Genomic DNA, 26,729 nt, shown 5'->3' on the forward strand with positions numbered 1-26,729 from the left:
AAGTTAAAGGAAAGAGACTTGTAAATCCAAATTCAAAGTACATACTTGGGTTATGAATGGTTCGGTGAGTGGGATCCCATAGGCTGAGATTAAGAACAGAAATTCTTAGGAGATCAAGCTCTCCTTGTGTGTTTAAAATGAACTTTATGCATATTTACACACACAATAGTTTCCAGAAAACTCCTTATGTAGTAAAGAAACTATTCCAGCAAAAGCAAAGGTTCTTGGATTGTTCTTTCTTTAAACGATCTTTGTCATTAAACCAAAGGATTTCTTGCGATCTGGAGTGCTTTATTTAGCTATCTGATTTTTAACCTCTGTTGAAATGAGAAGGGGGGTAAAAAGGGAGAATATAGGGCTGATTTTCTGGCTTTAAAGTAGCAGACCTGAATGCATTGAAAGTCGTAAAATATGTGGATATAGTTTCTGTCTCTGTTTCTGCCTCCTTCTCTCCTCGGTCCTTCTGCCTTCCTCCACCCTCCCTCACCCCTAGGTCTCACACAGACACCTGATCAAGGAAGCATTTACTTTTAGAACTTAGCAAATTGCATGAGTTTTTTGTACTATCATGTAAGTGTAACAACTGTTGTGTAACTATCAGCTGCGTTATGCAGTAACGTTTTTTGTTCAGTAGGGTCATGCTTGAGATGAAAACAACTGCAAGATGACACCTACAGTTTCGGTATTTAAAATCATCACTGAGGCCAAGTTCATGAACATTAAACTCATGGAGTGTAGTGGGGCCTGTGGAGTTATTTTAAGAGTCTGGCATTAGTCCTCAAGTAAGTTCTCATTTTAAAAACACAATAGTAAATGTTATGTCCTGTTCAATTTTGACCAGGATTGAAGTAGCCTACAGTTTTTTTTAATACTCTAAACAAAAAAGCTTAAATTTCAGAAAGATATTTATCAAATAGTATATAACTTGTTCATAGAAGATAAAAGATTCCCTAATAGTGTGGACATAAACTTGCCTGCTGAAATGTTTCATTGATTCAACAGATTCTTTTTACATTTGCTACCCAAAGTGAGTCAGTGAATAAGATGTATTTTTGCTTGAATGATCTCTCCCTCTATCTCTGTCTCACTTGGTAATGTGTATTTGGAAGAAATGTTCAGAAAGTGCTTGGCCCTAAATTCTTCAAAAAAAAAAAAAAAAAAAGAAGAAGTAAATCAGGCAAAATGATGTCAACCGAATGCCAGGGAGCGGTAGTGTTCCGTAGAGTCTTGCTGCTCTAACTGTGGTCCATGGACCAGCAGCCGCCCCGTCACTGGTAGCCTCTGTTTGATGTACTGAGCTCATCAGGACCTGCGGCAGGTCTACAGGATCGGGATCTGTGTTTGACAGGATCCTCCAGGTGATCCTACTGCACATTCAAATTTGAGGCTCACTTGGACTCTGTAAGAGAGAGTGTTCAGGACAGTAATAGTTCTCAAGCAGATGTGCAGTGCAAAAGGGTAGTGCAATTTTGCATGCTTTTGATGGATCTGTGAAACCTGAATATCTTGTAAGTTTGCTTTTTCTCACACACAGGTGTTTCTCCTATACTGAGACATGTATTTTTGGAAAGCCTTTCCTTCTTCAGATACTGCACGCACGAGTGCGTGCGCGTGTACACACACACACACACACACACACCTGCAAATACCAGGACTTAGTGGGAGTAAATAGGATTAAGGGCTGATAATTAAACACCTCTGCAAGTTTTAGCTAGAACATCAACAACAGCAACAAAAAAAAAAATGATTCTGATAAAAATACCAGCAGAATTACTCTGGCATTTGTACCCCACACCAAGAGATTGCAGGCAGCCTTAGACTCTGGGGCTCTGGCTCCCTACTGAAAAATCTGCTCCATGGTGTTACCTTCCTTAATTTCTGTTTTTAATATAAATACTCGGGATCAGCAGATGCGGCTTCAGCAAGTAGCTTAATGTTGTGGAAAGTGTAGTGGATACTGAAACAACTAAACCCACCCCTTGTTACACCAAGGGAAACCCCTTCTTCTGCAGGATTTTTAGCATTTCTCTCTAAGTCCTTACATATAGGCAGAATGCTTTTTAATTGTGAAAAGGCCTGTCTCTGATGTCAATGTGTTGGAAAAACAAACCACACTTGAGCAATGTGACTTCCATGTTATACCTTGTCTGCTAATTTGAATGGCTTAAACGGATATGTGTATGTATTTGTATGACGGGGACATTGTGCTGTACACCAGAAATGGACGCATTGTAACTGATGGTATGTCAATTGAAAAAAAAAAAAAGAATGGTATGAATGGCTTAATTCACATTACAGAAGACTGAAATTTTCAGTTTTCTAGTATTTGCAAGTGTCCAGTGTGCTGTGAAACCAGATACAAACTTTTCATTTAATGTATAAAGAGGTAGTTGGCTCACAGTGATGAAAGATACAGAAGTGGAATTGAAATACACATTAAGGACAGCGTGAAATAGCTTAAAAAAAACAAAAGACACTGGCTGTGAAACTTTCCTCCCGACCCTGGGGGCCCCATATCCCCACTGTGAGGTGAAGAGTTAGGCCTGATGAAACAATCTCTAATTTCCCATCTTGCTCTGATTTTCTCTTGTAAATACTTTTTTTGTGTGTGATTCCTTTCAATTTATGTGTTTGGAGTTTAATGCTAAGCCAGTGCCAGATCAAATGAATTCCTACCCCTTCTACTCTGGTTTCTCTCTGTGTTTGGAATCCCCCCTTTTGCCTCTGGTCTCTTTAAGAGGCTTGCTAAACTCTGGAAGGGCGAGTGCCAAAAATGACTATGATGCAAAGTCACTGTACGTCATTTTGTCTGTCACTGCTTCTTGAGGAAGAAATCTGCATGAATCCTTGTCTTGCAGGGGCTTTTGAGAGTTAGAAGTAAGGAACAACACTGGGTAAAGGCCAGAGGAATGAGTAAGGCGAAGTCAGTGACAGGACAGTGTTTTACTTAACACCACTGAAGTGTTGTTTCGTATACTGTTGAGTGGCTGTCTTTGCTGACGTGGGTAATGTGGAAAGGCCATGCATACATCTGGTGTTCAGAAATCAGAAAAGGAAAGGAAAGTGATAGAAAGGAAGGGTGAGTTTCCAGAGCTGGAACATATTTTTGTAAAAAGCCCTGGCCCACCATTTTCCTGGGAACCATCTGGACCAGGGCAGCAGGAGAGGACGGACTGCGGTCGACCCCAGGTCTGCTTGTTGGAAACCTGAAGCCCCAGTGGATTTGAGCAGGAAAAAGGGCAGAGCAGTCTCATTCTGTGGAGTTTTGTGAGCTTCTTTCATTCTTCTACTTCTCCATTTTCCACAGCAGTCTCATAATTCCTGTCTTGTGGGTCCAGGCCGAGGCCTTCCCAGTTATCCCTCGAGGATGGCCCTGGTGAGGGGGAAAACTTGGTGGAAATCCCCTGAGCTGCCTTCCTGGAATAAACCTGGGTTGAGAAATCTGTGGGGCTCTGGGCACACAGATGATGGCTGGTAGACAGATCGGGGAGTTGCTGCTACCATTTCATCACATGTGATCAACTGGGACCTGGGTCGTAGACACAGAGTCACAGCCCAGGAAGGGGTCCTTGTGTGTGTGTGTGTGTGTGTGTGTGTGTCTGAAAATTCCTTTTGTTCAGTCTCAGTTCATGTTAAAAACAAACAAACAAAACAAAACCCTGAGCAAAAACAAAACAGCAGGAACTCTTGTCTCACCTTTTCTAGGAAATAGGGTGATTTTAAATACTTAGATCTGGTGAGTACAGATTAATTTCTCTAAAAGGATCTTGGTTTTTATTGTTATAATCTAAACAGTTTGCCTTTTTTTAAAAAAATAAAATAGGTTATGTTGATTTGGCAAATATAAACTTTTTTTTTTTTCTCTGTCAAAAAAAGAAAAAAGGGACAGGAGAATGGACACACTTGTTCTGATTTTCCTTCGACCTTTGATCAGGCCTTTATGCAGAACTTCCTGACTCCAGGAAACACCAGGGATAGAGGAGCACGTTCAGCAGCATTTAGAGGAAGTGCTCAGCCAAATCCAGAAATGGGGACATCCTACAGAACAACTGAGCCGATTTAGTCAAGGGTCAATGTCTTGGGGAAAGAAGGAAGAAAGGAACAGGGAACTATTCTATAATAAAAGGGATTTGAGAAATTTAACAGATACAAGTCAATGCAATGAGTAGATTTTGCCAGGATCCTTATTGGTAAACAAGTAGGAAACAAATTTTAAAGGGAACTGGAGAAATTTGAATGAGGACTAACTTTTGATGGGAATAAAGAATTCTTGTTCACTTGTTTACAAAGGAGAACAGCCTTATGGTTGTGTAAGAATGCCTCCCTCCCAGGCCCCCGGATGCGCACAAATGGGGCATGTCCTTTAACCTCTCCCAGCGTCAGTTTCTGCATCTATGAAATGAAGATGATTGTTGCAGGGGCTTTTATAGGGTTGATGTGAAGGTAGAGTGGGGCGGTATTAGGGCCGATTGTCCAGGGATGGTTGTGTTTCGTTGTTCTTACTGCTGACATTATTACTATTACTACATGGGGTCCAGGTATCCTTTTAATTCTAACCTGAGCTTGTTCTTTAAAACTTCTGTGTGCTCCCCAGTTGGTGAGCATGCTGGTGTCCTGTTACTCAGTCCGTTGACAGTTCTCCTAGGTGGCCTGTTCCACAAGGCTTAGACGTCTTGGCCGGTCATGGCTTTGCTCGTTATTTGCTCTCAGCACCAAGTTCTGTACCAGGCCCAGTGAGTCGCCGTGAGTAGATACTTTATTACTTGTTGAATGAATTAACTCTACTTTCTATAAAACTGATAGCAGAAAAATTAATCTTTATTGAAACACTTCTTTTTGGTAGCAAACGATAACAGACTTATACTGACCAACCTGCTGGGCGAGGATTTAAAAGGGGCCAATATCTTGGCACTGTAGTGGACACTGGTGTCTGGCTCTCACACTGGTGTTTCAGTGAACCCGTTGTTGCCCATTCCAGCCCCTTCTTCTTCCTCTTCCTCAGAAAGTACTCCTGTGGCCATTTCTTTCTAATTATAAATTATTTATTAGATGAGAAGGAATTCAGATTAGATTCCCTCTTAGTATCATACACAAAGTAGGCTTCTTACAGACAAAAGAAGACTGTGTTTTTGTACCTGAACTTTTCTTGGATATCTTGATGGGGAGTTAGGAGAATCTCTGGGGTAAGAAATGATGTTAGGTGATTAGAGAATGATTATTTAGCTGTAAAGATGCTGTGGTAGCCTGTAATTTATAGCTGTCAATTACTGACTTGTTATAATGATAGTGCTTCAGAGGCAACTATTTACCTATGTTTTCTCTCTTCATCTTGAGTATTAATAATCGGGGTGGGTGGGAAAGGGGCATTTCTTTCATGTAGATTCAGTAGGAAGAGCTGAAATCCACTGAAATAACAAGGAGAGGTTAGATGCTGCTATTTCAGAGAAGCTCAAGGTACTGTGATTAATGAGGGGAGTGCTTACCTCCGAATCTGACAGCTAAGTGCACCTTTGTTTTAGATTTAAAAGAGTATCCATGCAAAGGATCTGACATTAGCTTGAAGACATAAAACAAGTGTAACTCAATAATTCTTACAGATTTTTTTTTTTCTTTTCTCATTTTGCTGTTCAATCAGAACATTGCTTGCGGGCATCTTGCCTTTTTTTATGTGTAAGGAGAGGTTTGGATTTTTATCAGTGAGAGTATTATGTGTGAAGCTGAACAATATATTCCCCTACATAAAGTGATACAGCGTGTTACAGAACTACTGCTGCTACTGATGACTACCAGAGATAGGTACGGAGTGGAAATGTTATGTTACAAATAAAGTGAACGTGTAGGAATCTGTATGATTACATTTCATGTTTGAATATTTTATTTTCTTTTTAAGAAGAAGTGGGGGTTGGGGGCAGGGGTGGGGGGGTGCAGACTATGCCTGCTACAGCCCACGCCAAGGTCAGTTCTCCGTATTTTGTCTGGCTGTTTAGTTTAATAACACTCAAGCGTAGAGGCGATCAGGAGGACCTCTCCTTGGTAAATCCATAGTTATAAAGAAAGCATGTCATTCAGAATTTTTTTTTTTAAAGCTGTTTTGTAAACCTAGACCTAGTTTGAGATATTTTCGAAAAATGCTTATAATTTTCCAGAATTCCAGGATTAAGACAAGGAAACAAAACAGAAATATACAGATCTGGCAGTGGCTTTTCCCCCTCTTAGGTTGAATTGTCTTAGACTCCTCTTATAAAAAGAGGCGGCTTGTGTTAGTTGTGTAATTTGAGACTTGTTAACTGGTTATCTTTAGTCTGTGAGTTTTAACAAGCTGATTAAAAAGTGTGGAGCCGTTGACCTATGGTAAATAAAATGCTCTTGTATTTTACATCAATTCCAGGATACAGCCACCTCCTTCTTAAACAATCTTGTTTTAACATGAAGAGCTCTGGATTTGAAAGTTTGAAATCCCAAGAAATATTTTTTCTATGACTCTGAAAAATAATTTCAATTTGCATTTTTTTTTCCTGAGGAGGATAAAGTAGATACATCATGATCGTTTTCTTCCTAATTGAGTTGCATTTGTGGGATTGACTAATAAAGATATTCCAACCTAATTCAGTTTATTACAGCAATAGGGAGATTTTGCACAGCGAAGTACTGGTATCTAAGCCTTTTAGACTACTTCTAGAGTTTTAAAATAAAAAATTTAAACGTGTCAAATCCGTGTGTATGCATGTGTGGATTCCCCCCACCCCCTTTATCTAACAAGCCCGTCTTTTCTTGTTCCATCTTGTAAACATGAGTTGCTTATGGCTTGTGTACTGAAAATGCTGCCAGGAAGTAGGGTGAGCAAAACTTCTTTTCCCATGACCCTCACTCTAATGTTGTTCCAAGGGTTCCCTACTTAGAAATGCCTTGATAACCACATACATTCCTGACACACCCCACCCCCAACACACACAGAACTGCTGAGAGCCATCTGACCCCAGTCCAGCTGCAGCTCTTTGCAGCACTGGTGGAGAGAGGGCTTTTACCTAGAGCAGTGAATAGCTATGAAAAGATTTTGCATGTGATGTGTTGCATGCGTCTAGAAAATTAAAAAAAAATCAGTTACTTGGTGTGATCCTGGAAGCTAAAAGTTAATTAGTGACTGTTTTCTTCCCTCTAATTTTAGACTCATGCTAGTGTGGATATCTGTGCCTGTACACCCTTTTTGTATTATTTCTGGAAGTTTTGCTGCTGACAGTGAAATTAATTGCTATGACATACATTAGAGTCCCTCATTCTGGGACATTCATCATGCATATAAAAGTTTTTTTTTTTTTTTGACTGGGTTATGCTGGTCACAATGCACTCCGCCCTCCACTCTGGTTCTTACACGATGCACTAGATTTCTTTCTTTGGAATAGAGGGGAGAGAAATATATTTATTTGAAAACACCAGGGCTCTGAATTTCTCTAAACTTCCCACTAACACTGTGAAGTAGGCAGTAGCATTCCTTTATTACATACAGAAAATTGAGACTGTGAGGAATAGGTTAAGTAGTTCGTTCAAGGTAACAGAAGTCTAGTCAGTCGTGGAATTAAGATTTAATACTGATGCTAACGTGCTCTTCTTTGCCATTTGATGATAATACTGTTCGAACTGCAGATGTTCGGAGCTTTATGGTCTAAGGGCAGGTGAACGGAGGGTGAGTAGGAAAAAAGCCTAGAAGACAGAGATCTGTATGGAGTGGTCCTGAAAGTGGAAGCAACAGAGGCCAGGAAGTAAGGGTTGGGGAACACCTGCTCCTGGTAGCAGCCCGCCTGCTTCCTCTAAACTCGGCTGCTCCAGGGAAGATTCCTCCAACCTAAATCCAACCCTAACCCCAACCCCAACCCCAACCCGAACCCTAACTCCAACTCCAACCCTAACTCCAACTCTAACCCTAACCCTAATTCTAACCCCAACCATAACTCCAACCCCAACCCTAACCCCAACCCTAACTCTAACCCCAACCATAACTCCAACCCCAACCCTAACCCCAGTGAAGTTTTGAACTTGACTTTCTGTATCGTTTAAGAACTGTGTATGTAGAGTAAAGGGAATGGTTGTGGTTATACTTTATTTCTCCCGTCCCGAGGAGACAGAAGCTGCCAGGCTTCTGTATGAAGTGTGGTTATTCCTGGAGCAAGGACAGGAGGCCTCGTTCCAACCCCCTGGGCTTGGGTGGAAGAGAAGGCCGATTTATTTGACTGACAGGGTCACTTTGTGGAGTGCGTGTGGTAAGGGAGGAAAGGAGGAGCCTGGTTCCTGTAGTCAGTGACCTGGGACGCCTCGTCACAAGCTGCAGGCCATGAAGGTTAAGTGTGTGAACAGAGGAGCGAGAGGGGTACAGGAAACTCCGCTGTGGCTCGTGTCCTGTTCTGGCCTGTCCTCTGTGTCACCGACCTTTACGAATCCCTTGGCTGCTCCCTGCAGGCCCTCGCCTGAACTGAAGAACACGGAAGGCTGGGCCTCCCTGTCCTGGCTCAGTTCCTAGGAATCTGCACTCTGGCCACCCCAGTTAGATGCTCTGAGCCTGAAGGAAAGTGTTAGAGGACCCTGGTCCCCGAAATGCTGCCTGGAAAGCAGGTTTCTTTTCTGGGAGACTTCCCCCCGCCTCCCCGTGGTATTCCGCCGAGAAAGGAGAGATTAATTTTGGTAAAACCACTTAGTATGCAAAGTACTTCTTTTAAGCAGAAGATGTTATTTTGTCCCGAACCAAGTTTGGAGCAAGGATTACTTTGCATTTGTACTAGTGACTGCAGTGTGCAGGTCTGGCCTGCCCGGGCCTGGAAGGACAGCCACAGGGTGGTCCGCTGTAATCTGAGATGTCCAATAGTTATATTCTTTTGAGGATTCAAAAAAAAAAAATAACCGTAGAGGAAATCATAGTGATCTCTTCAGGAAACAAAAAGGGACGGGTTAGAATTTGTTCTAAACAAATTATAGCCAGTTTTCTCCCCTTTTCTTTCCCTAGGCAAACTTCAAACTGTCTCCTTCTGCCTTTTACTCACTGTCGGTCAAAGACTATCATCACCCCAGTCCTATTCGTGGAAATAATCTCTCTATTCTCCGCTAGGCTATTAACTCCTGGATGAGAGGGGTCTTAATTTTTGTGTAACTGAATAGGTAGTAGGCCTTTGTGTTTACAGTGTTAACTGATGATCGTTGCTGAACTGGACTCAGTGCCTTCCTTCATTTCTGTGCCGCTTTGTGACTTTGCCGGGGAGCTGGCCTTGGGGCTGTTGTGGCCATAATGTCTCATTCAGCGACGAGTGTGCCGTCGATTGTCCTGTAGGGACACGGTGCAGAGCAGTGAATGTGAGGTGCTCAGGGCTCTGCTCTTCAGTGCTGGGGCTCGCTGAGTTTTCAGGCATGTGACTTGTGGTAGGGGGTGGCGATATGTTTGAAGTGCTTTCAGGTACCTTTGGAAGAGAAGTGTTTTATAGTTGGAGCCAACAGATCGTATTAATTAGAAAGCCTTCTTGGGTGAATTACTGAGCACTGGTACCTGTCACACAGTGGTTCCCTCTCCTTATGCCCAGAGAAGTCATCGCCTAGCAACTTGTCACACAGGGTCACGTAGTCAATTAATGCCAGTGGAACTAGTTCTACAACCCTTGACTTCTGACACACTGTCCAGTTATGTGTGAGTAATAATCCAAAGTCTGCATATTTTTAAGTCCCATGAGGTATAAATGTTTGTTGTGTTAGATGAGCATTTTAATTCTAAATCTTTAACTTTTGAGTTAATTCCCTTTAAAACTGCTTATAACCACGTGATAAAATGAGTATAAATGAAGTTTAAGCTGGCTGATTTGGGAGACTTTAAAAAAAATTTATTCTCACCAAATTGGTAAGTTTCCTGGAGTGCTTAACCATAGAAGTTTAAATGGATAAATACAGGTTTTTTTTTTACCAGTCATTGTGAACAATGGCACTAGTAGACTGTCGGGGAGCATTAAAGAATTCTTCCTCAGTTTGGAATTAAAACTGAGCACTGACCTAGAAGTCAAACATATTTAAGATCTTTAGTGGGGGAAGAAAGACCGAAAAAAGATCTTTCACGTAACAAATGCTAGCTTTACGATGTAAAAAGGCTTTACAGTCGATTGAGGATGGCCTATTTCGTTTCAGAAACCAACTGGTACTTCACAGCACTTTGAGTTCAGGCTGTATCCATCTTTATATCTCTTTTCTCCCTGGCTAAGTTCTATTCCATACTTGTAGGAAATAAACTGTGAAAATTTTAGTCAGATGACTTGATTCAAGGTAGCTGTAAAGAAGCTTGCTTAAGAGTGGATGCATAACTGGGAAACCTTTTTTTCTTTTCAGGTGTATTAAAAAATGCAATCGTTTCTATTGATTAGGTTTTAATTTCAGCATATAACTTCCTATGCATTCCTGCAATGTTACTCCCGAGAGGAAACATACCCCGTTCTACCCACCTACCCCTCTTTCCCGATACGACTCATCACTGAATAGCTCCCTTCTGCCTATCACAAGCCAGACTTTCTTTCGAGTGTCTTTTTAAAAACTTTATTCCATAATGTGTATTTGTTTTCATATGCAAATAAAGGGTTCTGCTTACATAGAATAACTATGTTGCCCCACTCCAGGATACACATACACTGTTTTAAGAAGGGCTCTATTAGAGGATCTTACTATATGCTTTTATTCTTTCATCTGTGTATGCAAAACAAAATATTTTTCACGTGCCAGGCCCAAGTCTGTTTGTTAAACAGTGGACAAAGTAGGCAAAAATTTGTGCTTTCATAGAAATTATATTTTAACTGGGAAAGACACATTGATTAATAAAATGGTATGGATCAGGTCAGCATCATGGCAGCATAAGATACCCTCTTAGTCTCTTCCCTTCAGTCTACAACCACTAAAACATCCATAATTCAGCAAAGGTTCCTCCGTGCAACACGCCAGGACACCAGAGAGTTCCACACGTCTGTATGTGTAAAGGTGGGGGGACTGGAACACATGGAGGAGGCGGAACTGGGGGAACAGCAGAGGTGGTGCCTATGATCCTGGCCATGCTGGCTGAGCCCATCCCCCAGAGAACCCCATTAGTAGCAGCTGGGGAGGTAGTGTGGACCAGTCTGGCTTCCTGGCTGCAGTGGCACCCAGGGCCACAGGGAACCAGGTGGCAGCAGGGCCTGTGACGCCATCGCAAAAGCTACGCAGGTGCCTGCAGCTCCAGCCCCGCTGCCCACAGCACCAGGACCTGCGTACCCTGGATGCAGCAGAGGCTCCCCACCCTGGCCCATGCAGAGAGCCTGTGACCCAGGCAACGCAGGACATGGGGGAAATGCTGGCCATTTTGGTCCCCAGGCAGCAATGCCAGTGACAGTAACAACACCGGCAGAATAGAAGGCACCAGTGACCCTGGAGGCACAGGTGACACCTCTAGCAGAGGCAGTGGAGGATGGAAAGTACTGAGTATCTAATATTGCCAGAGGCAGTCACATAAGAGAAACCAAACCGTATGCTATAGCGCCACCTACTGAAGAAAGAAGACAGGCTTCTAATTACCAACCTGTTGGGTTGTTAGAATCAAGTGAAAAAGAACTGTACCGAAAGAAGAAGGGTGTTTCTACTTCAAATGCACTAGCCAGAGGAGCAGCTTATCAAGCACCAAGCACAGTACCATGGTATCACAGAAAAGAAAATGATGATTTCCCAGAAACCATACTTAAAGTCAGGCTATTGTGATCTGACTTACAGAGAACTCAAAATAGCTGTCATGAAGGAACTCAACGAGCTACAGAAAAAACTCAGAAAGGTAATTCAGTGACTTCAGAAATAAAATTATCGAACAGAAATCATACTTTACTGAAGAGATGAAAACTTTAAAAAAGTCAAAGAGAAATTCTGGAGCTGAAGAACTCAATGAATGAGATGAAGGATGCATTTACACAGCATTGGAAACAGAGCAGACCATATGGAAGAGAGAATTAGTGAGCTTGAAGATGGAAATCTAGAAATGTTACATGTAGAAGAGGAGAGAGGACTAAGATCTAAAAAAAAAAAAAAAATGGACAAATTGTGTGAGACCTATTTAGCTTCATTAGGAAGGGCATCATAAGGGTAGTGGGTATCCCAGAAGGAGAAAAGAAGGAGCAGGGAACAGAGAGTTTATTGAATAGCTGGGAACTTCCTAAGCCTGGGGAAGGAACTGGATATACGAGTCTGTGATGCTGAGAGAACACCTAATTATCTCAATGCAAAAAGACCTCCTCCAAGACACAATGTATTAAAACTTTCAAAAGTCAATTGCAGAGAAATAAATTTCAAGGCAGCTAGTGAAAAACTGTAACCGCCAAAGAAATCCCCATTAGGATGTCAACAGATTTCTCAGCAGACATTCTACAGCCAGGAAAGAGTAGGATCACATACTCAACATGCTGAAAGATAAAAATTGTCAGCTAAGAATATTCTGTCCAGCAAAGTTACCATTCAGATATGAAGGAAAAAATAAAGGCTTTCCTAGGCAAACAAAATCTGAGGGAGTTCATGGCCACTAGACCTGCCTTGCAGTAAACGTTGAAAGGAGCTTTTCCACCTGAAATGAAAAGGTGAAAGTTCATAAAACTCTGAATAAGGTAGTAAGGACACAAAATCGGAAAATTGCAGCTCTGTTGGACTAGGTTGTTAAACAGTTAATTATAACATAAAGGTTAAAGGTAAAACAGTAAAAATAACCATAGCTACTTCAATTTGGTAATGAGCCCACAACATAAAAGGGGAAGAGGAAAGGAATGGAACCCATATAGGCAAATGAAGATCAGATGCTATGAGCAAAAAAAAGGACCATATCTATGACACATTTTACACAAATCTCATGGTAACCACAAAACATAAATCTAGAGCAGAGACATGAAACATTAAAAAACAGAGGAAACCAAGGAAAATATAATAGAAAGCCATCCAACTAAAATGGCAGACAGAAACACAAAGAAAAACAAGGGGGATGGAGAACAACCGGAAAGCAAGAAAAGATAAAATGGCAGTGCTAAGTCTTCATCTGTCATTGATCACCTTGAATGGAAGTGGATTGAATTCACCAGTCAAAAGACACAGAGTGGCTAGATGGATTAAAAAATAAGACTCAACTATATACTGCACCCAGGAGTACTCCATGCAAGCGGCAGCTGAAGGAAAACAGGTATAGCCATGCTCGTATCAGACAAAGTAGACTTCAAGCCAATAAGGGTAACAAGAGACTAACACGCTTCCAAAAAATTGAAGAAGGGAGAACATTTCCAAACTTGTTTAACGGGGACAACATTACCATGATACCAAAACCAGACAAGAATAACACAAAAATATAGAATTCCAGGCCAAAATCTCTGAGGAACAGAGATGAAGAAACCCTCAACAAAATTTAAGCAAGCCAAATGTTTGACAAGATTCAACACCTGTATATGATAACTCAGTGAGATGGGTATGGAATGAATGTGCTTCAACATAATAAGGGCCATATATGACACACCCACAGGTAACATCATACTCAGCAGTGAAAAGCTGAGAGCCACTCCTCTGATGCTAGGAACAATTCAAGGATGCCCACTCTGCCACTCTGGTTCAATGTAGTATTAGAAGTCCTAGCCAGAGCAATTAGGTAAGAAAAAGAAATAAAAGGCATCTAAATTGGAAAGGAGGTAAAACCATCACTATTTGCAGATGATATTGTCTTACATACAGAAAAATCCTAAAGACTCCACCAAAAAGTTATTAGACATAATGAATAAAGTTGCAGGGTACAAAATCAATGTACAAAAATCTGTTGTTCTATACATTGTTAATGTTCTATACATTAACAATGAACTATCAGAAAGAGGAATTAAGACTATAATACTATTTATAGTTGCATAGAAAGAATAAAATACCAAAGGAATAAATTTAACCAAGGAAGTGAATAACATGCACACTGAAATCTATAAGACATTATTGAACAAAATTGAAGACACAACGGAATGGAAAGATAGTCTGTGCTCATGGGTTGGAAGAATTAACATTGTTAAAATGTCTACAGTACTCAAAGCAACCTAGAGGGTCTGTGCAATCTATCAAAATCCCAAGGTTGTTTTTCACAGAATTAGATTTAAAAAATCCTAAAAATTTATACAGAAATATTAAAGATCCTGAATAGCCAAAGCAAACCTGAGAAGAAAGATAAAAAGTGGAGGTACCATACTCACTGATTTCAAATTATATTGGAAAGCTATAGTAATCAAAACAGCATGGTGTTGCCATAAATACAAATACACAGATCAATTCAACAGAATCGAGAGCCCAGAAATGGAGCTACACATATACGGACAATTGATTTATGACAAAGGAGCAAAGAATAAACAATGTCAAAAAGGGCAGTCTCTTCAATAAACAGTATATATTTATGGTATTTATGTATAACCGGACAGCTTTGACATTCGTATAAGCAGTGCCTTTTTTTAAGATATGTCTCCTTAGGCAAGGAAACAAAAGCAACCTTAAACAAATGAGACAACATCAAAGTAAAAAGCTTCTGCCTAGCGAAGGAAATCGACAGTAAAACAGACAACCTCCTGAATGGGAGAAGATATTTGCAAATTGTATATCCAATAAGGGGTTACTATCCAAGGAACTCATACAACTCAAGAACAAAAAACCAAACAACCTGATTTAAAAATGAGCAGAGGATCTGAAGAGGCATTTTTCTAAAGAAGATGTAAAGGAAGTGATAAGATGCTCAATGTCACAAATTATTAGGAAAATGCAGATCAAAACCACCATGAGATGTCACCTCATGCTCATTACAATGGCTGTTATCAAAAAGGCAAGAATTAACAGGTGTTGGGGAGGATGTGGAAAAAAGGGAACCGTCATACACTGTTGGTGCAAATATAATTCGAAAAATTACAAAGAATAGAACTACCATATAATCTAGCTATTCCACTTCTAGATATTTACCAGAAGAATACAGAAACACTAATTTGAAAAGATACATACACCCTAGTATTCATCACAGCATTAATTACAGTTGGTTAGACATGGAAATAACCTAAGTGCCCATTGACGGATTAATGAATACAGAAAATGTGGTGTGTATATATATATATATATAATTCATATATGTATATATATGAATTCTACTCAGCCATTAAAAACAAGATGAAATCTTGCCAATTTGTAGCAATATGGATACACCTTGAGGGTATTAACCCAACTGAAAAAAGTCAGAGAGAGACAAATTCTGTATGAGTTCACTCATATGTGGAATATATACATATATATAATAAATAAATAAATGAACAAGCAAAACAAAAGCAAACACGTAGATACAGAGACTGAAGTGTCATTACCAGAAGGAATGGGAGGCCGGGGGAAGGTGAAGTCAGTAGTAGGGGTCAGTTGTATGGTGACGAATGGAAATTAAACTTTCGGTGGTGAGCACACTGCAGTGTATATAAAAGTCAAAATATAATGTATACGTGAAACCAGTGTTAAAACCAATGTTACCTCAAAAAAATATAAATCCAAAGAAATATGTCATAGGTTAGATGGTGAAGATGCTACTGAGCAAGATAAATTGGGGAAAGTGATTATTAAATGTGAGTGTGTGTGCTTGGGGTCGTGTTCTGTAGGGGCACATGTAGGTTTGATTAGTTGCAGGACCTTGCTGAGAAGGTGACATTTAAAGACCCGAAGGGAGTGAGGGAGTGAGGCTGCGTTTAGATAACTCAAGTACCAATTTCTTCTTAACTTGAGGGAAAAAGATCTAAATAAATTCTCACTTACTTGAGTGATTTTTAGCTAGCTGGTATATACTGTCAGCAGTCACCTTGCACTGCCTTTAAGATCCAGAGGTGGTTCTCCATGAAGTGGTTAGACAAGTTGACAGACTCCTCAGACCTGCTTGAGTGGGGCCAGAGAAAGTAGCTCCTTCAGTGTCTTTAATTCTGCAGAATTTGTTGTCCACCGTTCTGTAGGAGTCAAGGAGCAGTCTGACATTGCAGATCACTCCAGTTCTTAGCCAAAGTGTCTGGGTGACAGGAAGTGGGGTCTCTGTAGACCCAGTGATGTAGGAGTTTCACGGATAAGGAAGTAATACATACCGTTTGATTGACTAAATGAGCCCCTGTGGGAACGTTTTGATAAAATGAACCACTTTATTTTTTTCATCTATTGCTTCATAATATTTTCAATAGGAAACTCAATTTATACTTAACTGTTTTAGAACTTAGTGCAGTTGCAACTGATGTGGGGTTAAAATTTACACTTGCTTAATAAGCAGACAGTTTCTCCATGGTGCAGGTACATCACACAAAGATTTGTTTCCGGGATAACCATCGAGGTATTTAGGAAGAAAATCTCTCAAGCCCTTTATAAACTGCCGTTTACGTGTATGTGATACGCTGATTATGTATCAGGTTTACAATTCATTAGAGTTGAAACCCCAAGGTCTTCTACTTGGTCAGTACTTAACTTTATTCTCTTGGTTCCGAGAGGTTGTGATTGAAGAAATACACCATTTCATTTCATTGAAATGAGCTAATAAGGTAGATGCTATGTTAGTCTGCTATTCTGTGTGACTTTTTGCAATGTTGCTGCAGTGGCGGGTGTTAGTCATGACTTCGTAGGCATGATTTCTAGGGGTTCTCAGAGAGAAGTCTAGGCTGTACCCTTCACTATTCTGATGTGACTATATTAATCAGCCGAAGACGGTGCTTACCTGTGTCCCAGCCTTGTGTTAACCAGTGCACAAAGTGTAGTTCATTTACCATGAGCGTCGCTGACCTTGACGCACAGTGGGCTGGCTCTTTGAACTGCGCTGCATTGGAACCGAATGTGAGTCTTAAATTATAGAGAATTTTTTTTATACTTAAAAAGTTCAGGTCAGGGAGCACGTGGATCAGATAAACAGAATACACAATTTCACTTCTCAGTTTATCTCTCTTCTCAGGACTTTTCTTCCTGAAAATACAGAGAGAGATTACAGTGCCCGCCTTATTCACTGTCCGGAGTTAAAACGTTAAAACGTTGCCCACACTCCCACGGTTCTAGCATTTCTGGTGGTCTCAGGTGGCTTTCGTGAGCGAGCACACAGCAGCTGGAAGCCCCGTGCAGCTCCTGTCTTAGGCCTGGAGCCCAGAAACAGGCCCAAGGGACTGGGTGGCCTGAAGGTTCCAGGCCCATTCTGTGCCTAAGGAATGAGAAGCTAAGCTGGAAAAAGCTGATTTCTTATTTCCCCCTCTCATAGTGGCTAGGGACAACAGAGATCAAATGTTTCTGGAACAGGCTTTTCCTGGTGTTGAGTTTTTGTGGCATTCAGAGGTAGGAAAAGGTGATTGAGGCAGTGTGCTGTGTGCCGTTTGTTTTGTTAGGTTGTTAGCTCCTTTTTTAATGTAATTAATTATTATTTTTTTTAAATTGAAGTATAGTCAGAATGTGTCAAAGTTTATTAGCTCCTGGAGGTTAGGGACCGTGCTTTGCTTTACTTGACAATGTCCGATGCTGTGACAGATGCTGTTGTCCAGTACGACTGAGTGAAATAAAAATATAAAGATGCCCTGGGACTCACGGAGCCAAAGTTGTGCTGTTTTTATATTAATATTGCAAAAATTGGGCTGGGGGCTTACAGTTTAGCATCTTAGAATGTGTAAACCCTGGTAAGTAAAAGTTACAGCACCTTGAAATGTTAGTAGCTGAGTAACTAACGTTAATAAGTTTTGACATAAATAAAAAATACCAGGTAAGAAGGGTTGAAAGGCACATATGTAATAAGTTTTGAATTGAATAGTGGCTTCATCATGGGCTGGCTGTGTGCTGTCTAATAACAGCCTGGCCTAAATCGTGTGTAGCGTTTGTATGAAAAGTCCCTTTATTTGCAGCAATAAAATAATTAGAGACAGCATGTCTTCCAGAGTGTGGGAAGCTCTCAAGCCAGACATAGTTGCACAAGTTGCCACAGTTGGAATTCCTCAGCTCTGATTGCTAAATAAAAGTCTCTGCTATTCGGATGAACAGCGGGCGGCTGCTGACTGGATGGATCGTGGAGATGCGTGTCGGTAACTCGAACAGCATGGTGTTTATGTGAATGAGTTTTAGTTTCGGGGATAAAAGGTTGAGATGAATCTTTGTGTTTTTTGATGAGTAATTAATTATCCCTGAATAAAAATAATGTGCCTTGTGTGTTTAAAGCCACTCGCTTAACTGCATTTTTATAATGACCATTCTGTGTAAGTATACGATACACCAGCAGTGACACTAGTTACCTAATGGAGATACAGGAAGCTCCAGAGAACTGAAAAAAATGTCAAGAAAGGGGGAACTGTAAATGATCTGGTAAAAAATTTTAAAAATGTTTACTCCTGGTCTAAGCCCAGTATGGTGGAATTGCAGGTGTATGAGGATTATTTATTTAAGATGGTTTGGAAAGAGGAGGGTTGACCTGGAGTGGCGATTAAGGTTCCAGCTCTGATTCTGTTGCTTTGAAAAGTCACTTAACCTCGGGCCTTGGTTTTCTCATCTCTAAAATGTAGGTAATTATCTACTTGTCTGTTAGCCCAGTAGGGTTCCAGTGACATAAGGGATAAAAATATGATTTGAAAAATCTCACCATGTGTATTTAAGATGGTGAGATGACTATAGCTAGGTCAGTTTATTGAAAGCAGAACACTTGGAACTTACAGTATTTCATTACTTTTTTGTTCTAAATTATCCCACCAAAATTGTCTGGATTGTGATACCTTAAAGATGGGATGGGGTGTTGGTTCTAAAGGTGCAGAATGGAAACTACAGTGTTAAAGTGCAAGTTTTCCTGAAACAGTCTGAAACACTGCTTTAATGTTTCAAAATGAGATAGGAGAGCAGAAAAATGAAGTCTGTAAACATGTGGGATAGCAAGTTTATTGAAAACAACTTGCAAAACAACATTGTATAAATGGAGAATAATCATCTTTGTGCCCTTACTTCTCTGGCAGCCCAGGCTCGACCTTGTTTTGCAGTGTTGTTCTTTTGTGTCCGTTTTGGAAGAACAAGGCACGATGCCAACATCCTTCCCCATCTTGTCCAAGACAGAGGCTTATGTATTCGGCTTTCAGTTACAGTTCATTCTAAAGTATTTCCGATTTTTAAGGGGATGTTAGTCGTGTTGTTATGTGAGAAAGTTACTTTGCCATAACCATGCTGTTCGTGTATAGCCATATTATACGCTTTTGTTTGGCCAAAGAAAACAAATAAAAATACAAGAGTGAAAACCCAAACATGCAGCCACAATAAACATAGCCAGCCACTTAATGCTATAGCCACATTCTAAGCTCATCACTCCATTTAAATTGAGCTGAGAATATTTTTGGAGGTTCACATATGTTAGATTGTTTCTTTGCTTGTTTAAGCGGATTTCATTCTTGGGTCTAGCCGTGTTTTCTTAAGGAATACTGGAGTGCAGATAGCCATGAATCACTGCGATGATACTTTGAAGTTTTGTCAGAGGCAATGAGCGTTGTATGACTTTTCTTAATGGTGCATGATGCTAAAGTGCCGATGGGAAAATGCACTTATGTAAATGGCAAACTTACCTTTTGGAATAGAGACGACTAACTGTGATGCTGTTTGGTGTCACTTTAGTGCTTCCTTGGTTGGCAGGCGCTTTGGCTGCATGGAATTTGCTATCATCATGTAATGGAGAATTATCTTTTAGGTCCTGAGAGGCAAGCTTAACATACGTCTAGTAACCAGGAGCCAAGGATAATATGTCTTTTTAGTCAAGGATTTCTGATACCGGTAAAATGGGTTGTGAGAGGATGTTCATGTCCCAGGTCCCAGGCAAGTCCCTGGGATGCAGCCCATCAAGTAAGGGTCCTTGGCTTCATGCAGGAAAGAATTCAAGAGCGAGCCATAGTAGAGGGAAGGCAGATTTATTCAGAGAGATGCACTCTCCATAGACAGCACGCGAGCCTTCTCAAAAGGCAAGAGAAAGGCCACGGGTGCGGGGTCCCTACTTTTTATGGGCTCAGTAACTTCCTATGCTGACAAGTGGGAGGATTATTCCAATGACTTCAGGGAAGGGGCTGGGATTCCCGGGAACTGGGCCATCACCCACTTTTTGACCTTTTATGGGCAGACTTGAACCTGTCCTGGCACCTGTGGGAGGGCCATTTAGCAGCTGTTGTGTTACAGGGAGTGTATAATGAAGCTCAAGGTCGCCTGGGAGTCGAATCTTCCACCATCTGGGGGCTGACTTCTGGGTCATTCTTTAAATGGTCGTGCCCTGTCCCCTTCTCTCCTCTCCTGCCTCATTTCCTCCTTAGAAACAACAGTAGTTATACTTACGATGGTTTGAAAGCTCTATGTGCTGAGTGAGCCCTTTCCACGCGTGATTTCATTTGGTCATTGCAGCAGTCTTACGAAGTAGGTATGTTAATATTATCCTCATTTTACTCATAAGTAAATTGAAACTTGAAGAGCTTAAATAACTTGCCCATGTGGCAATACCAGTCATCTTTCTGACACCAGAATCCTTGCCCGTGTTCTTTTTAATGGAAATTCTTAGTATTAGAAGATGAGGCAAGGACATAAAATCCCGCATGAGCTTTCTCTCTAGTGATGTAAGTTTGTGGAACTTTCAGGTTTTTGTTTTTTGTTTTTAAACTGAACGCTCTCCCCATCAAGCTTGATGAGTTCACCAGAATTCTTTTTAGAAGTGGAATTCTTCTATAGCAAAGCTGAGTTTTAGGTTTGCACCTAAAACATCTGGGCTGCTTTTGTCAGCTTCCACTGCGTTGCTTTTTGCAAAGCTTGCCAACAGATCCTAAACAAAAGAACCTTCCAGCCATTCTCTCTGACCCACTGATCTCACCTACTTGACTTGACGTCCAGATCGTTAGGTATGGGGCTGGGGATCCTCTGTTCCCATAGCATCTTTTATAGCTAGAGGCAGGTGTGAGTCTAACCACCTGGCTTCTTATTTCTAATTGCTCTTTGCCAGTTCCTGAAAGGCCTTACTGTACCTTTCCTAAATACTCTGAATTCTTGCATTGTATTCTGTTTAACAGCTTCCTGTTTTCAAGGCCCTATGCCAGAGGCAGTAAAGACTGGAGAGGTTCTCTGCCCTCCAGGGGCCTACTGTTTGGTGAGGGTTATGGGACTTAGACACAGATATGTATAGTAATATAATTATAATGTGGGGTATGTTAGTAGACATTCAAAAAGGAGCTAGATTACAGTAGCGTAGTACATCTCAAAATCTTCTGTCAGAGGTGGGGAGAATTGTACCCTCAGTGGTCTGGAAACGTGGCCCAAACTAGCTGCCTTAGTGGAAATAACAAGATACAAGTTAATTCATATAAATTCTGCTGTACCCACAATATGTGCGTTTTAAAAAAATGTAAAGTAGGATAAAACTACTTAGCTAGCTAGCGTCTTTCCAGTGTTCTCATTTAAGTTGTAGCACCAGGAAGGTACACTGAGAGTATCCATGGCTTTCTGAACTCCTGGCCCACTGCTGTGCACAATAAGCCATGTCAGTATTTGGTATCTAAATCAGCAGATGTGTTGCCCTGGTGGATTATTTAGAGTAGCTTTTGGATTAATCTAGAAAGAGGGAGGTCTGAAAGGTGCTTTGAAAGGACTCAAGGAAGCTGCTACATGTCCCATCCTCAAATAAAGCCAGATGCTGCTGTAAGGTATAATCCAGCCTCGCAGTGGAACCGCGAGTACCAATTTATTTGAAGGCATCTGAAGGTCACGGCAGAGACAAAGGGCTGTGTCCAAACATGAAGAATGACTTTGTGTATGTAGAGGGAGTTGAAATTTAGATTAGTCTGTTTGAAATATAGATTGAAATTTAGACTGACTGTTTAGATTGAAGGTGCAAAGAAAAAAGATGGCCTGAAAGACACAGAGGAAAGATGCTATGCTGGAATTGCCTAGGAGGTAACAATTTAGTGTGCTGCTTTTAAAAGGAAATTAAACGAGTCAAATCTTGATTTTATTTTGGCATGTGATGCCAGGAAGGAGTTGATGGAAAAAGGAAGTAAGTTTTAAGAGTTGGAAGTAGGCTGATATGTGACGTGAAGGATAAGCGAACACCCAGTGCTCTTCCAGAGTCATTTTCTTGAGTAGATAGATGCTTCAGGTGACCTGGAGAAAACAGGGAGGGCTGGGAGTGAAGCTAGAACACTGAACACTTCGCATTATCAGAGCTGTTGATAAGAGTGTTAAGTTGTAGATGCCCAGCAAACAGTGATTGGACCAAGGAAGAGGTGATGAGTGGGAATGTCGACCAGCAAGTCCAGGACAACGTGCCAGGCCATGCCTGTGTGGCTGGGAAGATGAGGAAAACTCCAGGGTTCTCCATGTTGGATAACTCACTGTTGTTTAGTTAAATCAAGCAAAGGCAAGGGAGATACTTCATAATATTTTACTTGGAATTCCAGCATCCAGACTTAAATTACCACTTACGAGTTGCCTGCATATGGATAGATAGATAGGACTTTTTATGAGAAAACATGTATTGAGATAAAACAAGGTGGCTAAAGATAAACCCTCCTGAAGGTAAGAGTGTGAGGAAGGGAAATCTCAAAGGAGGTGGCGAAGGAATGCTGATTGCGGCAGGAAGGGACTTCGGAGAAACTGCATGTGCCATTATTATTTCCTTAGCCCCCCACCCCCCAAGTGTTTCCCCCCCGGGGTGGGAAGATGGCTGGTTTACTTCATCCTTTGAGCTTTCTATTTTTAAAGTTGGGTTGTAGCAACAGTGAAGTCTTTGTGGTTTTTCGTTTTTAATTTTTATGGAATTTGTAGCTTTATAGAAACTGTGGATAAAATCTGGCCAAGTGTTGGTTCCTGTTTGTTGTTTTTAGGCTGGAATCTTCTGGAACTGCTTGCCAGACGCATATCATTTATGGGATTACAAACTGTTTGGTCTTCATTAGAGGCCAGCACTGCTGTTTATTTTCACTGAAGCTCTCCTGAAGATAGTAATTTAATACACAGATTAAATATGTTATGCTTACAGTGAAAACATTTCATTTTCTGCACTTTCCATCATGATAAATAGTGGTTTAATAGTTGACATTTGTGGAGGACCAGAATTTGAAGTTTCTGTTCTATACCTGACACTGTGCTAAGTCCATTTCATGTAACATGCATGATGGTCTTATAAGAGATTAGTATCTTCCTTTTGTGCATGACGGGCCTGAGATTCAGAGAGGCTAAGTGCTTGCTGAGACATGTTGCAGGAAGTGATGGCCCCTGGATTGGCATCTGTGTCTGTCCGAGTCTTGTGCACACTTGGTCCATGACATCAAAGAATGATTGATTCTAAAGAAGGATTTCTTCTCGTATCTGAGCATGTTCCTCGCATAAGACTCTAGTTCATCACCGAAAACAGATGCTCTGACTTGTATTGCCTGCCAGAAGGGTGGACGGATCCACTGCAAAAAAGGATGCAGGAATGAGACCCCGAGTACATAGCTGAGGTCGAAATGATTGAGGCCAGCTGAAGCCGGGGAGCCACGTTGTTCCGTCCTAGACTACAGCAGGGTTGTTCAGCGGCCTGGAGAAGTCTGTGACTTTTTGCATTTCCAGGGGGATGAGGAATGGCTTCAGTGCCCCATTGTCCTCTGGTGACTGTCTCCAGTCACCTCCCGGGGACGTGGCAGTGTTTCTCTAGGCCTTCAGGGAAGGAGGATTCCTTGATCCCATTACTGTTAAGTCACTCAGTTCACTTCACTTCAGCTCACTGTCCATTTATTGAGTGATTACTGTACCACGCTTCATCCTGAGCCTTCTTTGGTAAGACTTGTCTTTCACTGATAATATCGGATAACATGATTTTCTAGCCATTTATGTAAACTAGAAAAGAGCAAAGTGGGCATTTTCAAATTTTGTTCAAATAAGAGCCATAGGGATGATTTTTATTGACAAGAAGTTCTCATCGTTTGTGTTTATGTTTTGTTTTTTTTTTCCCCAAAACTTTGCCACACACCCAGTGTCCTTTACCTCTGACTTTTCTCCGTCTAACAACCTGACACTTGCAGTTCTCTGACAGAACATTTACAACATAGCTGCAGGTATTAAAAACCAAGGCTTACTTGGTAATTCCTTGACATATTCTCCTGTGTAATGTGTGGCATGTTTTTTATTACGTGAAGGCTTGCAGTTAACTCAGGCATGTTCCCAGGACCGTAAGCTTTTCAGTAATTTATCTCCAGTGGGTTCTTACAGTATGAATGTGACAGTAGTTGGCGTACACTCTTCTCTTCCTGGTCCCTCTGGTCTCTTTGGTGTCTGTTTTCTTTTGGGCAGTAAGGGCAAAGAGAGATGGAGAGTGCATATACCCACCTTTAAGGAGCTTAATACCTAGAACCTTATTCAGTTACCGTGTGGCATCAGAAAGGACAAGAATGAATGTGCATTTCCTTTGACTTTGAGACCATCTAATGTATGTTTGTTGCAAGCTTATTCCATGCTAATAAACACCCCTCGGTCACTGTCACGTGGTCCAATGCAGTGAGTCTTATTATCTTAGAACGTATACAGTAGGTAAGTAGATGCCTAAAAGCCACACCCTCTCTGGTTTTTAACGCTTGTTACTTTTTGGGAATTGGCTATGGTATGTAGTGGGAAGAGAATCCAGTTTGGGAAGCAGAGGACCTGAACAGGTTGGAATACAGTTCTGAGACTCTGGGCAAATTAAGTTATTCCTTTTCAGAGCTTCAGCCCTCATCGCTGTGTGAGAATTAAGAATAATGTAGGAACTTTGAAAGGGTGAAAACATCTTAACCAACATTATTGCTCTCATTATTGTAAATGTATATAACAGCCTCTCGTAAATGGTAAAACATCTTATTATTTTGGGAAGTGGATAACTCGTGTTTTACAAGTGTATGAAAAAGCCATATTAGGGGCTTATAACAGCATGAGCAGGAAGAAGGGGAGGAGAAAGGCATCCGGAAGTTCGGAGGATTTACCCACCTCGCGGAAATTACTGGCCTCAACAGTTGAGCTCCTGTTGTGTACAAGATGTGGCGGTGGATACTTGGGTCGTGTTCATAGGTGGTAAAGTTTTCTACCTTTACAACGCTATTTAAAAGAAGACGGATAACCTAGGTTTATGGGTAACTGGATAGAAGGTAACATAGAGAAAGCCCAGCAGGAAGGTCACAACATGTAGTGGGAGCTGCGAAGGAGAGGACAGTGCCGAGTTGGAAGGGGTCAGGAAGAGCCTTTTGGAGGAAATGGGGACTTGGAAGAGAGAGATCCTGAAAGAGAACTTGGGAGAAGGGTATATCCCAAGAAGGTGGAGTCACGATATAAAAATAAGTACAAGGGACTGGCTGGTTTGTTCCTGGTGGTAACCAGTGCCTCAGCTTGCTGAGGTGGTTGGATATGTAGGTAGAAGCTGCCTGTTGAAAGGCTCCAAGCATCTCGTTAATTTGGCCTTGCCCTGTGTATCGTCATGTCTTTCAAGTCCCTGTTTCATTGATTCCTCTGAGAAGCCTTCCCCCATGCGCTCCAGCCAAACTGATAGTGCCTTCTTACCTGCTGCCCCTGTGTGTGGAGCAGCAGTGTGGAGCTGTGGATGAGTGGGGATTCAGGGACCAGGCCCCCTGCGTTGAAATTCTTGCTCAGTTATTTACTAGCTTGAACGACCTCAGGGAAGTCACTTAACCTCTCTGTGCCTCAGTTTCTTCATCTGTAAAATGGGAGTGATGATACCTGCTTTCCGTGGCTGCTGTGAGGATTGACGGTGTAATTGACATTAAGCGCTTGGAAAAGTATCAGGCACAGAGTGCTCTCCGTGGTGATGATGTAGTTACTGCCTCTGTCGGAGACTTTGTCCCTTGTCCTCTGATATGACTCATTTACGTGCCTCCCATTCCTACTGGACTGTGCCTTTTTGGAGGGAAGGATGTATCCTTTTTTTACCTTTGTATTCCCATTGCTTCATACAGTCTGCCTTCTGCATGGTGGGGTGAAGACAAAATGTCTGGATATATTGCTCCTGTGAGACTTGCGTAAATCTAACCTCAGAGGACTGCCTTTTACCAGTGGACTGGCTGGCTGTACGCGTTCTGACATAAATACAGCTCACCTACTCAGCTGGCACTGGGAAAGTAATTCCACTGACACTTCTAAAGTGGCAGGGAACTCCAGCTCTTAGGTCTACGGGTAAGAAGAGCTGTGATTAAATATTTACTAAGTGTTTTGTATTTCTCTAATGAGGATGAAGTGTTTCTAATGAAATGAAGTTTTAGTGTTTCATTAGCATCATCTCATCACGGATTAACTCTTTGAAGTAAAAACATTGCTGACTAATGAAAGCCTACTGTAATTTCTTCCAAGTTATAATGTGAATACAGGTGAAGACACCCTATGCTTAACTTCTTGCAGTAAATTCTTAGGTAAATAGGAAGGATGTGGTATGGGTGACACCTGTAGCATCTTTACTATGTACGACTTGACTAGCTAGTAAATGTTACGCGTCTATGCCTCACCTTAGAATGCAGCCAGGGTGGCTCTGACTGGGATCTTTATCTTACTTGTCTTCAAGTTCTGATAGTTGGGTAGAAATACACAATTAGATACTTTAAAATTCAATAACATAGTTTAAGAACTTAATTAGGTTTTAACTTCAGGATCTGTATAATCTGATGTGAGTCAATTAAAAAGGGTTTAGAACGAGTATTTCTGTTTTTGCATCTGGCCATCGC

At 41.2% G+C, this 26,729-nt stretch overlaps 1 protein-coding gene across 5 annotated transcripts in view; it reads left to right on the forward strand.

Moving 5' to 3' along the window:
• ARHGAP42 (Rho GTPase activating protein 42) overlaps positions 1-26,729 on the forward strand; it is a 251,314-nt gene that overhangs the window by 34,621 nt on the left and 189,964 nt on the right. The window contains exon 1 of one of the 5 annotated variants that reach the window (XM_074372928.1): positions 18,014-18,077. The exons of the other annotated variants lie outside the window; for them this stretch is intronic. Within the exon in view, the coding sequence (XP_074229029.1) occupies positions 18,029-18,077 (49 nt within the window). The 5' untranslated portion in view covers positions 18,014-18,028. Of the gene's footprint in view, positions 1-18,013; positions 18,078-26,729 lie in introns of those variants that run through there. 5 annotated transcript variants of the gene reach the window in all.

The sequence above is a fragment of the Camelus bactrianus genome, chromosome 10, assembly GCF_048773025.1.
Source record: "Camelus bactrianus isolate YW-2024 breed Bactrian camel chromosome 10, ASM4877302v1, whole genome shotgun sequence".
Lineage (NCBI taxonomy): Eukaryota > Metazoa > Chordata > Mammalia > Artiodactyla > Camelidae > Camelus > Camelus bactrianus.